This window comes from Anolis sagrei, chromosome 5, assembly GCF_037176765.1.
Source record: "Anolis sagrei isolate rAnoSag1 chromosome 5, rAnoSag1.mat, whole genome shotgun sequence".
Taxonomy (NCBI): domain Eukaryota; kingdom Metazoa; phylum Chordata; class Lepidosauria; order Squamata; family Dactyloidae; genus Anolis; species Anolis sagrei.
In genome coordinates, this window is record NC_090025.1 from 27,390,510 (window position 1) to 27,403,668 (window position 13,159).

The window sequence follows — 13,159 nt, forward strand, 5'->3', positions numbered from 1 at the left end:
CCATGAGATGCAGAGCCAACCTTCAGAAATGGAGCTACAAAGTGGAATCCACGACATGCGAGTGTGGAGAGGAGCAATCTACAGACCACCTGCTTCAATGCAACCTGAGCCCTGCCACATGCACAATGGAGGACCGTCTTACAGCAACACCAGAGGCACTCCAAGTGGCCAGATACTGGTCAAAGGACATTTAATCAACTACCAAGCCTGCAAACTTTGTGGTTTGTTTGTTTGTTTGTTTGTTTGTTTGTTTGTTTAAAAAATGCAAAGCAACTGTTTGGTCTGCCCCTGACATGATAAATAAAAATAAATAAATCAATTGAACAGAACCAGTTTGACACAATGCCTTGTGGCTATTTGTGTATTTTGATAGGTTCCATGAAAAAAGGAAAAGAAAGTGTTGATGCCAAAGGCATTGTGTACACCACTCCATTAAGAAAGCCAGTAAGTATACACTTTTTGAAAACATTTATATTGGGGGTGGGGGTAAGTTAAGCTTTGGTGGACTAGTTTTGAAACCTGGTTGTTGTGCTATCAAACATTAACTGTTGGAAGATTGATTTTACACCGTGCTTCCTATATAAACATAAATTGTAGTCAAACTGTGAAAACAGTTGTTTAAGATGTCCTAGAATGTATATTACATTTTTTTTCTGCAGAAGTAGTAGCCATATTTATTTTCGTTAACACAATGTCTATTGCCATCTGTCTATGGATATGTTGTATGGCAAGAATTCAGTGTTTAGGAATGAAGTGGTTCTATAGTCAAGATATTTATATATTTTTCAAGTTTTCAGAACTGAATAGATCAAAACCCCACATGAACTGACATGCATGGCATGATTTGTTTCCTATGAACATCAGAAAGTCTGCTGTTCCATAGGTCTTGAATACAGAGTCAGCACACATAGTAATAGAGAGGACTTTTCCAAATTAGAATCAATATGTCAAATTCAGTCTTCTGCAGCAAGATCTCATATTGATACAGTCGTTAAAGAATACAGTTGTTAAAGCTTGGGGAGGCACCTGGCTCAACAGTAGTATGTGTGAAAAAGATCTTAGAGTCCTCATGGGCAACATGTTAAATATGAGCCAACAATGTCACGCAGCAGCAAAAAAAAAAAAAGTAAATGGCCTGCATAAATAGGAGTCTAGTGTCTAGATCCAGTGAAGCCATGCTACCCCTCTATTCTGCCTTGGTCACACCACACGTGGAATACTGTGTCCAGTTCTGGGCACCACAGTGGAAGGGAGATGTTGACAGGCTGGAATGTGTCCAGAGGAGGGTGATTAAAATGATCAAGAGTCTGAAGAACAAGCCCTATGAGGAGTGGCTCAAAGAGCTGGGCATGTTTAACCTGCAGAAGAGAAGACTGAGAGGAAACGTGATGAGGGCCATGTATAAATATGTGAGGAAAAGTTATAAGGAGGAGGTAACAAGCGTGTTTTCTGCTGCCCTGGAAACTAGGATGTAGAACTGTGGGTCCCCACGTGTTTTGGCCTACAACTCCCAGGAATCCCAACCAGTTTACCAGCTGTTAGGATTTCTGGGAGTTGAAGTCCAAAAACATCTGGGGACCCTAGGTTGAGAACCACTAATGTAGAACAATGGCTTCAAACTACAGGAAAGGAGATTCCATCTGAACATTAGGAAGAACTTCCTGACTGTGAGAGTCATTCAGCAGTGGAACTCTCTGCCCCAGAGTGTGGTGGAGGCTCCTTCTTTGGAGGCTTTTAAACAGAGGCTGGATAGTCATCTGTCAGGGTGCTTTGAATGCAATATTCTTTCTTCTTGGCAGGGGGTTGGACTGGATGGCCCATGAGGCCTCTTCCAACTCTATGATTCTATGATTGTAATACATAAACATGTTAAGGGCTTTTATTTTTCTTTCCATGAAAGTGGACTTGCAACTAAGATGGCCACCAGTACCATCCATGGAAAAAATCTACTAATGCTTGGACTATGGTCCTTGGAAGTAGTGCCTTCTGAACATATTCAGAAATACTAGAAGTTGTGTTCATGCCTCAAGGTGAAGACAGCACTACAGTAATAATGAACTATTTTACCAACTGTTCCTGTCCATCCCTTTTATTAATGTTCCCAACATAGCCATGCTTCTGACTGCATCAGAGCAGTCCTCGATCGTATGAACTGAATTTTGCAAATGAGGCTGGCTGAACCTGGTGGAGCTTGAAGCAATAAACTGTGTCTGGTTTTAATTAAATTTGCCCCTAAATGTCTCCCTGGGTCCAAATTGCTTCCTCAGTTTCATCCAAACGCCATTCAGGATAGCACCGAGTCACTTTGAAAAATTGTTCGCTTAATGATTACAAGCACTATCTTGATTGCCTGGCTGCAGATCCTTAGCATTTTACCTCCGTGCTAGAAGCTTGTTTTTATCCCACTTGGAGGCAGCTTGCTCATTAGTCATCCATTGAGTTCACCATGGTAGAAAAGGATATCTCTCTATGGATCCATAAGGAGAACAGGTACTCCCTTTTCCTGCTGGGTCTCCTGAGTTGTGAGTAAATGTGGAGGGAAATACTCAGTAGAGGAAGTCTCAACATCATAGCCTTTCTGTCCTTGGAAAATTTGTATTTTAGAATTTCTGTATAGCTGAAAAAGGCACAAGTGGAGGAGCCCTGATGAGAAACACTGTTTCTGTTGTTCAAACCACCCAGAGAAAAGAGATCCAAAGAGTGAGCACCACCATTGTATTTTATTGCATTGAGTCTGTGGGCATTTTGTACCATATGTAATCCGCCCCGAGTTCCTTCAGGGAGATGGTGGCAGGGTATAAAAATAAAGTTGTTGTTATTATTTGATATACAGCAAACAAGATCACTATGCTGGTTTTTGCATTTGATCACACATTGGATACTTCCCAAGTGTCCCGGACTGTGCAATGTATTGGCAAATAATGCATGCAGATCCGAGTAGGGTGACCTTTGGCATCTGACAAATAGTAACTTTGTCTGTGCTGGTTGTTTTTAAGTGCAGTACAAGGTCTTTAGGCACTGCACCCAGTGTGGCGATCACCACTAGTACCACCTTTACTAGCTTGTGCCAGAGTCTTGTTGCTGTTGCTGTTGTTATTATTTTGTGATTTTGTCTGATGATAATCTATTAGATATAGAACCATCAATAAAGTCCCCATAGAAGATCTCATCAATTGGATGTATTTATATTAGAAACATAAAATATAGGCACAAGAGGGGTGTCATGATACATTGAGACACTCCATTCAGAAGAAATTGGTCAACTATCATAACATTTGCTTCATTTGCGTCAAAAAAATATGGTTTGTACACATTGATTTCCCACCATTGCTATGTTTCTTTAAGTTGTTTCTGCTTACACTGATACTAAGGTTTTTAGGTGCTGTTGAGTGTGTGACTTGCCTAAGCTCACCCAGTGCATTTCCATGGCTGAGCGACAGATCAACCCCTGGCCGCTAGCACGGTAGCCCAACACTCAAATCACTACAGCATGCTGGCTTTGAATATTTCATCAAAATCCACAAAATACCCAACCCCCAAAACTGGAAAATATACAAAATCCCTTATCATAGCAACTATCAGGAATAAAAAATATGAAATACATCATTATTGTATGCAGGAATAAAATTAGTGTGATACAGGGAAGAGTGTTACAGAATGTATTTTCGAAGGCTTTCATGGCCGGAATCACTGGGTTGTTGTAGGTTTTTTTGAGCTATATGGCTATATGGCCATGTTCTAGAGGCATTCTCTCCTGACGTTTCACCTGCATCTATGGCAGGCATACTCAGAGGTTGTGTTACAGAAGACAGTCCCACTAGACTTTGTGTTCCTGATATGCTTTAGGACTTGGCAAGTCAACAGCAAAACCTTGAATGTGACTCTGTAGCTAATAAGCAACCAGCTTCATTCTTTTGGCCAAATAGCATTTGTGAATGGGTTACTCATCCATTAAGTACATTGGCTGCTATATCTTGTAACACCTGACACTGGCAATTCTACATAGAGTGTGTGATACTAGTCAGCTGCATGTATGAATGAGCCCTAACAATAGCAAGTAATTATTATTAGAATCCTCCTGTGATTTTGGTTAAGCGTTATTCTCCTCTTATTATAGATGAGAGAACTGATGATCAGAGCATGCTGAAGGCCACTCAATGAACCCTGGATATGACTGAAAGGTTTCCATTGAGCTCTGGAAAATCTAAACTCTATAAAGTTCAGTGCAGCCATAGCCCAATAGTAGACCAAAAATGTCCCATGTGTTTGTATATAAAAAATATTCCAGTTTCAATCACTCAAAATAATGGCAAGTAAAAAGGATTCTAGTCAGACAAGTACATTTCTTATCTACCTTGAGAAATTTTGCCTGCCAGTTTCATTTTCCTTCCTCCAGTCCCTATACTCCCAAAATAAAGAGAAGTCATTTCAAAAGTGGAAGGATCTACTGCATGCTGTTTGACCCTGTCAACAACTTGCCAGACCTATTCTGAGTCAGCTGAACTCTATACACTTTTCAAAGGCTGCCCCATACATAGAGAATAATAATAAATTGCCAGGACATACACAGCTGTTGCAGCAGCTTTAACAGCATTCATGAAAAGTATGTATCATTTCAGACTCTCCTTTGACACCCACCAGGAAAGGAGTGTTGGACCTGGCAATTACCAACAGAGGTAAGAGCATATTTTCAGTGTCCTCTGAAATGGGAAAAAAGGTTTTCCTCACCATTATTTATTGAAATCATGTTACCTGCAAACTTCATGGGGTTATTGCAGCCCTTGAAATTTCATCAACTTCTAACTCTCAATGCCCTGACATGCTCCAAAAAAGATCCAGCTGAGCGGCAGAAGTTGTTTTTCTATCTAAAAAGCATATTCAAGGCAAGGCTATTTCTTGCTGTTTGAAGGAGCTCACCTCCCTGAAATGGACAAAGAAACCCCCAAATAGCTTTAGAAGTTATTTGAAGTGACATGCATTACTTCCTGTTGCCCAGAATGGCATCCACAATGATGTGGTTTTGGACCTCTGGAGCTCAACAGAGGTGACAATCAAGCAGGACAGCTCTTCAGCTTCCAGAGCTTTCTCATCCTTGATTCAATTTAATGTTTATTGAATATTTGGATTATTGCAGACCATAATTTTAGGGATTTTTTCACGGTTTTAATTGAAATAGCTTTGATCTTTGTCATTTGGTGGGAATATAAATTCATCAAGGCCATAGTCTTCCAGTTCTTGGGAAGTCATCCTTGGGACCATCAAATATTTGGATAATCTAACTCAGTGGTTCTTAACTTGTGGGCCATGGGCCACGAGTATGAAAATCTGGTCCACGAGCCTCCTTCCTCTTTATTTTATTTTATTTTATTTTACTTCTGCTCCATTCACACCACCTGCCATTCCTTCCCTGTTGCTGACCAGCCCCAACCCCTTGGATAGACCACATCAGCTCTAGATTATTAAATATGGTTTTCTGTGGGCGAGCAGATGAAAACTACTGGCTGGCATATGTTCTGTGTCAGAATCTAGAGCTGATGTGGTATATCCAATGCAACTTTCTGAATCAGCACCCCAAATAACCAAACCAAATCTAAAATTGACCAAAAACTGATTTATAACTCTTTTGGTACTAATGTTGGAGAGGGGTCCCTGGTCAAAGTGGTCCCTGGTCAAAAAAAGCTTGGGAACCGCTGCTAACTGCAGAAAGGAAGCTCATTCACAAAAGAGCACAACCTAGAACTTTGAGAATCTCAAAGTATAGTGGACACTTTCTGCAGTCAGCAGCAGAATCTCCTATTCAACATGGCCATTGCAGTGGACCTGAACATGTGTCTGCCATTTCCATATTGATTTGTATTTTCTGTTGGTGTATCCCCCCACCCTCTCTGCATCCCTTCTTCTTCCTAGTGGGGCTAATATTGGGTAAAGTGGCTAGATTTACTACTTACAGTGCATCTCCAGGCCCACCGTATTTTATAGGGTTATTTTGCGCAATTCTTAGCAGTAAATGCTGTATAGAAGTGTACCTCATTAGTACATCCCTGGGACTTGGAGACCCTTCTCTCTTCACAACATAGTAATATCAATTGTGTAGAATCCTTAATGGCTCATAGAACTGTAGTAGTCCATGCAGAATTACACTACAAGTCTCCATCTTTTGACACTCAGACTTACTATACAGCCATTTCACCCCCTGGTGAAGGCAAGATCAGAGACGTGCCTAGCTATAGCTCCATAGCCAGACACAAAATGGTTACATAATTCATTGGAGTGCTCCCGAGATCTCAATGGATGACATCATCATTTCAAATCTGGCTGCGGGGACATAACCAGATGCACCTGCAAACCTTCCTCTGTTCTCCATCAGGCACAGAATGGCGATGTGGATCTATTGCAGAACCACAGTAAATATAATGGCAGCCTTGACTATTGCAGAGGGAGAAAAATAATTCCAACCTTCATATTGAGAGAGAGAGAGACCGAAATAAGATGGACTTACATTTATGTATAGCATCTAAAGGGTGCCAGGCATGATGTGAAACCTCTGCATTATTTTGTATGGAGTATTGGGCTGTAATTCCATTCTGTTTCTGGAAAATAGTAATACATGACCCAGTTAAAAACTAGCATCCTTCTAGAGACATATGCTGCACTACAGATGAGAGGGAAAATATTGATCATAATATAGTGGACACTTTCTGCAGTCAGCAGCAGAAGTGAAGTTGGTCATCCTACAACATGGATCATTATAGTTGTTGTGGTGTCACATTGTGCATTGTGCAATGTATAGTTCATTGTGCATTTCACAACAGCAGTCACTGACATGTCTTGTATACTGTTGCTATTCTGTAGGGTGGCTGTGTCATTCTGACATTGCATATCAAAATGGCAATGTTAGATTTCAGCCAGGGATTGCATGTTACTTCAGCACAACAATCGTCTTTGAGCATATGGAAAATTAGACACCTTTGTGACATGCATGTGTAAACTTATACAAGAACTGGTTAACGGATAATATTTTCCAGAATTTTAAAGATATGACTATGTTTTGAAGAACAGTAGAAACATTAATTAACTATCAGATCAGTACAGAATTCATTAACTTTCATTTAAAAACTGAGCTTACACAATTTAGCGACTAATATCATCACCTAGGGCAGAGCTTGCCAGTGGTTTTATTAATGAATGTGACCTTCTTACTTGGGGCATCTCATTATCCCCTTTTACAAGAATTTTACCTTCTTTTTAAATTAGCTTCTTGATACCTTCTCCTCCCCACAATTGTAGATTGTGCCAAAAGGGTGTTGTTTTTAGTCATTAGTCCTACCCACTATTTGTGCCTTCTTTTCTAATTATTTCTTTTCTACAGTCATTACAATATAATGTAAACACCCAAGAGATATGAGTTATTAGTGTTGGGTGATTGCTTGCGGGGGAATAAAGACGTGCATCCCTACATTCTGATTATTTTGCAGACATTTTAGTTCCTTATAACAAATTTTAATATGGTACCAGCCTCCACATTTACTGGAGGTAGGCTCATAATATTCCCATGGAAATAGAAAACTATAGGCAAAGACATTCTTTCTTTTCCCTGAAAAAAGAACTCTTTGGGAATTTCTAGTTCTTCCAGCATAATTCTGTGGTTAGCTTTCACTGGAAATCAACCATAGAATCATATTAGAAGACCTAGAGATTCCTAAAGCGGCATTCTCTTGAGAAACCACTAGGTCCTTCGTAATCAGTAATGAACTTTTACTGTAGAATTACATTGGAGGATCTAGAGTTCTAGAGGGAACATTTTAATCAAATCTGGAAAAGTCAAAATTGCAACTCTTGATGGATAACTGTGACTCAAGGCTATGGAATCATGGAAGCTTTGGTTTTACATGATTTTTAGTCTTATCTGCCAAAGAGATCTGGTGCCTCACCAAACCACAACTCCCATGAATCCTTAGCCTTGAGCTGTGGCAGTTAAAGTACAAAACATTGGACAAGAAGTTTCCATGAATCAAATCAATCAACATTCAGCAGATCTTTCATTTTATCTTGAGTTGCTATGCTGGTAAAAGGTTGTCAAGTAATATGCCTTTGTCAATATTCCTCCTAGTGCCACTTTTTGTACTTCCTGTGAAACTTTCTCAACTTCTCACACTGAAGATCCTTCAGTCCACGTCACCATGGAAGGATCATAGTTTCAGCAAAGTCAGTGGGAGAATGTTGATCTATGAAGACTGCATAAGCAATCCTTTTCATCAGAGGAAACCAGATTAGAGAGAAGCAACAGTCCCTCCTTCTCTTTTCTTTATTCTAGAAGACTGGGAGCCCATTCACATAGTGCCATGGTTCCATTACCTCCTATAGAATCCTGGATTTATAGTTTGGCAAGGTACTAAAGAAACTTTCTGAATGAGCATTCTAAATTGTAGCTACCAGAACTTATAGCAGGCTGTCATGGCAATTAAAGTAAAATCATAATGCTGTAATTGTGTAGTGTAAAGGACCCTTGATGCCAGATAACTGGATTGACACCACCCTTACCCTATAAAAGTATGCTGGCACACAATATGCAAGTTTTGGTCAGGTTTTATGTTGAAGACTATCTATAACCTATTGGAGACTTGTATAGAAATTCAGAGAGCCACTTATAATAACAAGAAGAGCTGGAGTTTGAAAAACTACTTGTTTGGACAACAACTCCCAGTATCCTCCTGGAAATCAGTGGCTCAGTTTCTGAAGAATTCTGAAAGTTATAGTACTGAAGAAAAGTAAACAGGAATCTGAAAATTCAACTTGTTGAGGTTTGTGATCCAAAAAAAGAAACTTGTGCTATACAAGCTGCCATCCGTATCCATGCCCTGTTCACCCTAACAGCTCATTAGACATCTTGACCAATGATCAATCTTATTTGCCCCCAAGGAACTGGGAAATTGACGCTTCTGTTTGATGTTTGATATTTTGTTGCATGTCTGATATGATGGTTGCATTTTTCATTTAATTTTTGTTGTTAAGTTATAATTTGCTAGGTTGTCAATTTTCATTATTATGGGTATATTGTTATTATGTTCAGGCATTGCATTTTTATGTTTGGAATCTGCCCTGAGTCCCTCCAGTTTCTGAATCCAGATTATCTGTTTTGAACTGGATTATATGGCAGTGTAGGCTCCAGTTCAAAGCAGATAATCTGAATTCAGAAACTGGATTCTATGGAGGTGTAGATCCAACCTTAAATGATGTTTCTGCATTCCATGTGATTGCATGTCTTCTATCGCATCCTACAATCTTTTGAAGTTTTTGCTTGCATTGGACCGTCCAGCAAATAGGACTGATAAGAGTTGCAGTCCAGCAATATCTGGAGGACCACAAATTGCTCATCCCTGTTTTAGTTCTAGAGGAATAAAGGTGAATTTGGAGAAATGTTTGTGTTACAGAATAACATGCTGATTTTCTTTTTTATTTATGTTTATTCTTCAATTATTTGAAATAAATTGTGTATATTAATTGTTGGAAGCTGTCCTGATTTTGCAAACGTTTGGAACATAATAAGAAAGTAAAACAAATTCAGCTTTCAGCAACTTCACAAAGTACATGTGATCCTAAGGGTTACTTCTTTCACAGAAAATGTGATACCAGAGGCAGAGGTAACACGGTAAGAGAAGGAATAGTTTACATTTGTATTCAAAACTAACAATATGCACACATAAATTGAAATAACCAGGTCAGGTCAGGTAGGTCTTGCATTAATAAGCAAACACATTTCTAGAGAACACTTGAAGATTTCTTCCAAAATGCATTCAGGTATGACTTTTCCTTCCTCCAGTCTGCACTATTCATATTATTTCTATTTTGGTGGACAAACGTACATTTAACATACTGGGGGCAGCTTGTGAGACAGACTTATATACTCTCTATTGTTCAGTTAAGCAGTGGTTCTCAACCTGGGGTCCCCAGATGTTTTTGGTCTACAACTCCCAGAAATCCCAGCCAGTTTACTAGCTGTTAGGATTTCTGGGAGTTGAAGGCCAAAAACATATGTTTCAGTTTAGGATTCTGGAGATGTTTAAGAGGATGCTGTATTCGTTACTGGTGGTGAGCTGTCACACAGCTATAGCAGGGTCACCTAGAGAAGAATCACACTCTTGCTAAACTCATGTTTCCTTGCATTGTTTTCTGCAGACTTGCCACTGCAACCCCACACCAAGTCTGCATTTTTCAAGCCCTTCACCATCTAGAACAATGAGAAAAGGAGGACTGAGCAGGCATAAAAAGTTTTTGTAAAAAAGAAGCTTCACTATCAGAAGCTTTGTTAACAACACTATGCTGGACGCTAAAACCACAGTCACAAACAGTGGGAACCCTGAGGTTTTAAAAAGGAACAAATTGGGTTGTTGTGTTTTCCGGGCTGTATGGCCATGCTCCAGAAGCATTCTCTCCTGACATTTCACCCATATCTATAGCAGGCATCCCAAGAGGTTGAGATGATTGTGGGAAATTAGGCAAGTGGAGTGTATATATCTGTGGAATGTCCAGGGTGTGAGAACGAACTCTTGTCTGCTTGAGGCAAGTGTGAATGTTGCAAACAGCTGCCTTGATTGATACTTAATGGTCTTGCAACTTCAAAGCCTTCTGGTTGCTGCCTAGGGGAATCCTTTGTTGGGAAGTGTTAACTGGCCCTGATTGATTTTTGTCTGGAATTCCCCTGCTTTTTTAGTGTTCCTCTTTATTTAATGTCCTGATTTTAGAGTTTTTAAATATTGGTAGCCAGATTTTGTTCATTTTCATGGTTTCCTCCTTTCTGTTGAAATTGTCCACATGCTTGTGGATTTCAATGGCTTCTCTATGTAGTCTGACATGGTAGTTAGGGTGTTCCAGCATTTCTGTGTTCTCAAATAATTTGCTGTGTCCAACTTGGTTCATCACATGGTCTGCTATGGCTGACTTCTCTGATTGAATTGGTCTGCAGTGCCTTTCATGTTCCTTGATTCTTGTTTGGACATCAGGAGAGAATACTTCTAGAACATGGCCATACAGCCCAGAAAACTCAGAGCAACCCAATGATTCTGGCCATGAAAGTTTTCGACAACACAAGGAACAAATTCTTTTTTAAAAGAAATATGTAAACCCCTTGGATTAAGGAAAATAAGTCTGTACGTGTGTGCTTGCATGCAGACCACAGGAGCCAATTGTGGAATTTGCTACTGCATTTACTATTTATTTACAGCTTTAAATGGGGGTTGGAAAAATTTGTGGATGCCAATACCTTTCATTCATGAAATGATTGATGCATATTCCCTCCAGTCCCATATATCAGCTGCTTTCCATGTTCTGCAATTGGGCTCCCTAAAGGTATCTGATTGGTTGCTGTGTAGATAGAAGTTTGCAATAGATAGGACTGATCCATCATAGCTGTCCTCATGAGTGGTGAAAGCCAAAGGCACTGTGGGCGTTAAACTCCTGCTCTCAGCTTCATTCTTCTTTCTCTATTCATCCTTTATGTGCATTAGTATTCTTTTCTCTATTTTTCCCTTTCCATAGTCTTCACTCTGAGAGATACTTCTGAATATGCTACCTGATCTGTTCTTCCAGAGCTCTCCCATGTCAGACCAGAAGCTTTGTGGTATAGCCTCTCACATGAAGCAAGTCCCCATACAGTTGTTGTGAGTTTTTCGGGCTGTATGTCCACATTCCAGAGGCATTCTCTCCTGACCTTTCACCTGCATCTATGGCAGGCATCCTCAGAGGATGTGAGGTCTGTTGGAAACTAGGAAAATTGGGTTTATATATCTGTGGAATGTCCAGGGTGGGAGAAAGAACTCTTGTCTGTCGGAGGTAGATGTGAATGTTGGCCACCATGACAAGCATTTAATGGCCTAGCAGTTTCAAGGTGTGGCTACTTATGGTCTGGGGAAATATTTTGTTGAGAGGTGATTAGCTGGCCCTGATTGTTTATTGTCTGAAATTCCCCTACATTTTATTTTTGTTCTTTATTTACTGTTATGATTTTAGAGTTTTATTTTAATAATGGTAGCCAGATTTTGTTCATTTTCAGGATTCTTCCATTCTGTTGAAATTTGTCCACATGCTGGTGGATTTCAATGACTTCTCTGTATAGACATGGTGGTTAGAATTTCTGTATTCTCAAATAATATGCTATATAAGTCCCCATACTTTCAAATAGATGGTGGCCCAGAAAGCACATGAAAATTTTTGACAGCATCTGAAATCTAGATGGTGACATGTGCCAGTATATACTGCTGTTACACCTGCATATATCCCCTTAAGGTCATTGAAGAAGGATGTATCCAGGACCTCTTTTGCACCATGACACATGCATAGCCTACCAATGGGCAGCTGAAGCATTTCTCCACCATTGTTTAGATTTACAGTGGTTCTCAACCTGTGATCTCCAGATGTTTTGGCCTTCAACTCCCAGAAATCCTAACAGCTGGTAAACTGGCTGGGATTTCTGGGAGTTGTAGGCCAAAACACCTGGGGACCCACAGGTTGAAAACCACTGGTTTAAAAGCTAGGGAAAGGTTGGCGAGTCAATGTCCAGCTGCATTTCTCCAGAGATCTGAGAGGAAGCGGTCTTCTTTGTGCCATCTGAAACACTGCCAGATGCTGCCTAGGTACCTGCCACCTTCCTCCATCTACTAAATGTAAATTGATAATATGGGTCAGTTGATATGTATGCTTAGTAGAGTTTTGATATAGGATCTCAGCCTTGATTAATGCTCCACCAGCCCAATACAGGGCAGATTCTGAGTTACAAACATCCAACTTACAAATGACTCAGAGTTAAGAACAGGAGTGAGACAACAGGATGTGAGAGAAATGTATCCCTAGGAAAGGAAATTCACTCCTGAAAGAGTTATGATGTGGAAAGGGGGACAGAAAGTGAGTTGAAATCTTCTGAACAGGGGCACAGAGAGCTAAGGAAAGACCACAGGGGTGTTAACCTTTCACTATGCTATCCATCTGCCTATATTTGCCTTCCTTCTCAATGGGAATCAACTATCCAGCTTTTCGATAGCTTTCCACCTGGCCAAAGGAAGAAGGCCCAGGTGAACTTTGTCAAAGTTTGAGTCCCTTAATGCAGTAGTTCTCAACCTGTGGGTCCCCAGGTGTTTTGGACTACAACTCCAAGAAATCCCAGCCC

At 40.1% G+C, this 13,159-nt stretch overlaps 1 protein-coding gene across 1 annotated transcript in view; it reads left to right on the forward strand.

The window, feature by feature from the left end:
* BANK1 (B cell scaffold protein with ankyrin repeats 1) overlaps positions 1-9,426 on the forward strand; it is a 192,234-nt gene extending 182,808 nt beyond the window's left edge. Inside the window, exons 15-17 of the mRNA XM_060779163.2 lie at positions 374-444; positions 4,620-4,676; positions 8,111-9,426. Of these exons, the coding sequence (XP_060635146.2) occupies positions 374-444; positions 4,620-4,631 (83 nt within the window). The 3' untranslated portion in view covers positions 4,632-4,676; positions 8,111-9,426. The remainder of the gene's footprint in view (positions 1-373; positions 445-4,619; positions 4,677-8,110) is intronic.
* The last annotated feature ends 3,733 nt before the right edge of the window (positions 9,427-13,159 follow it).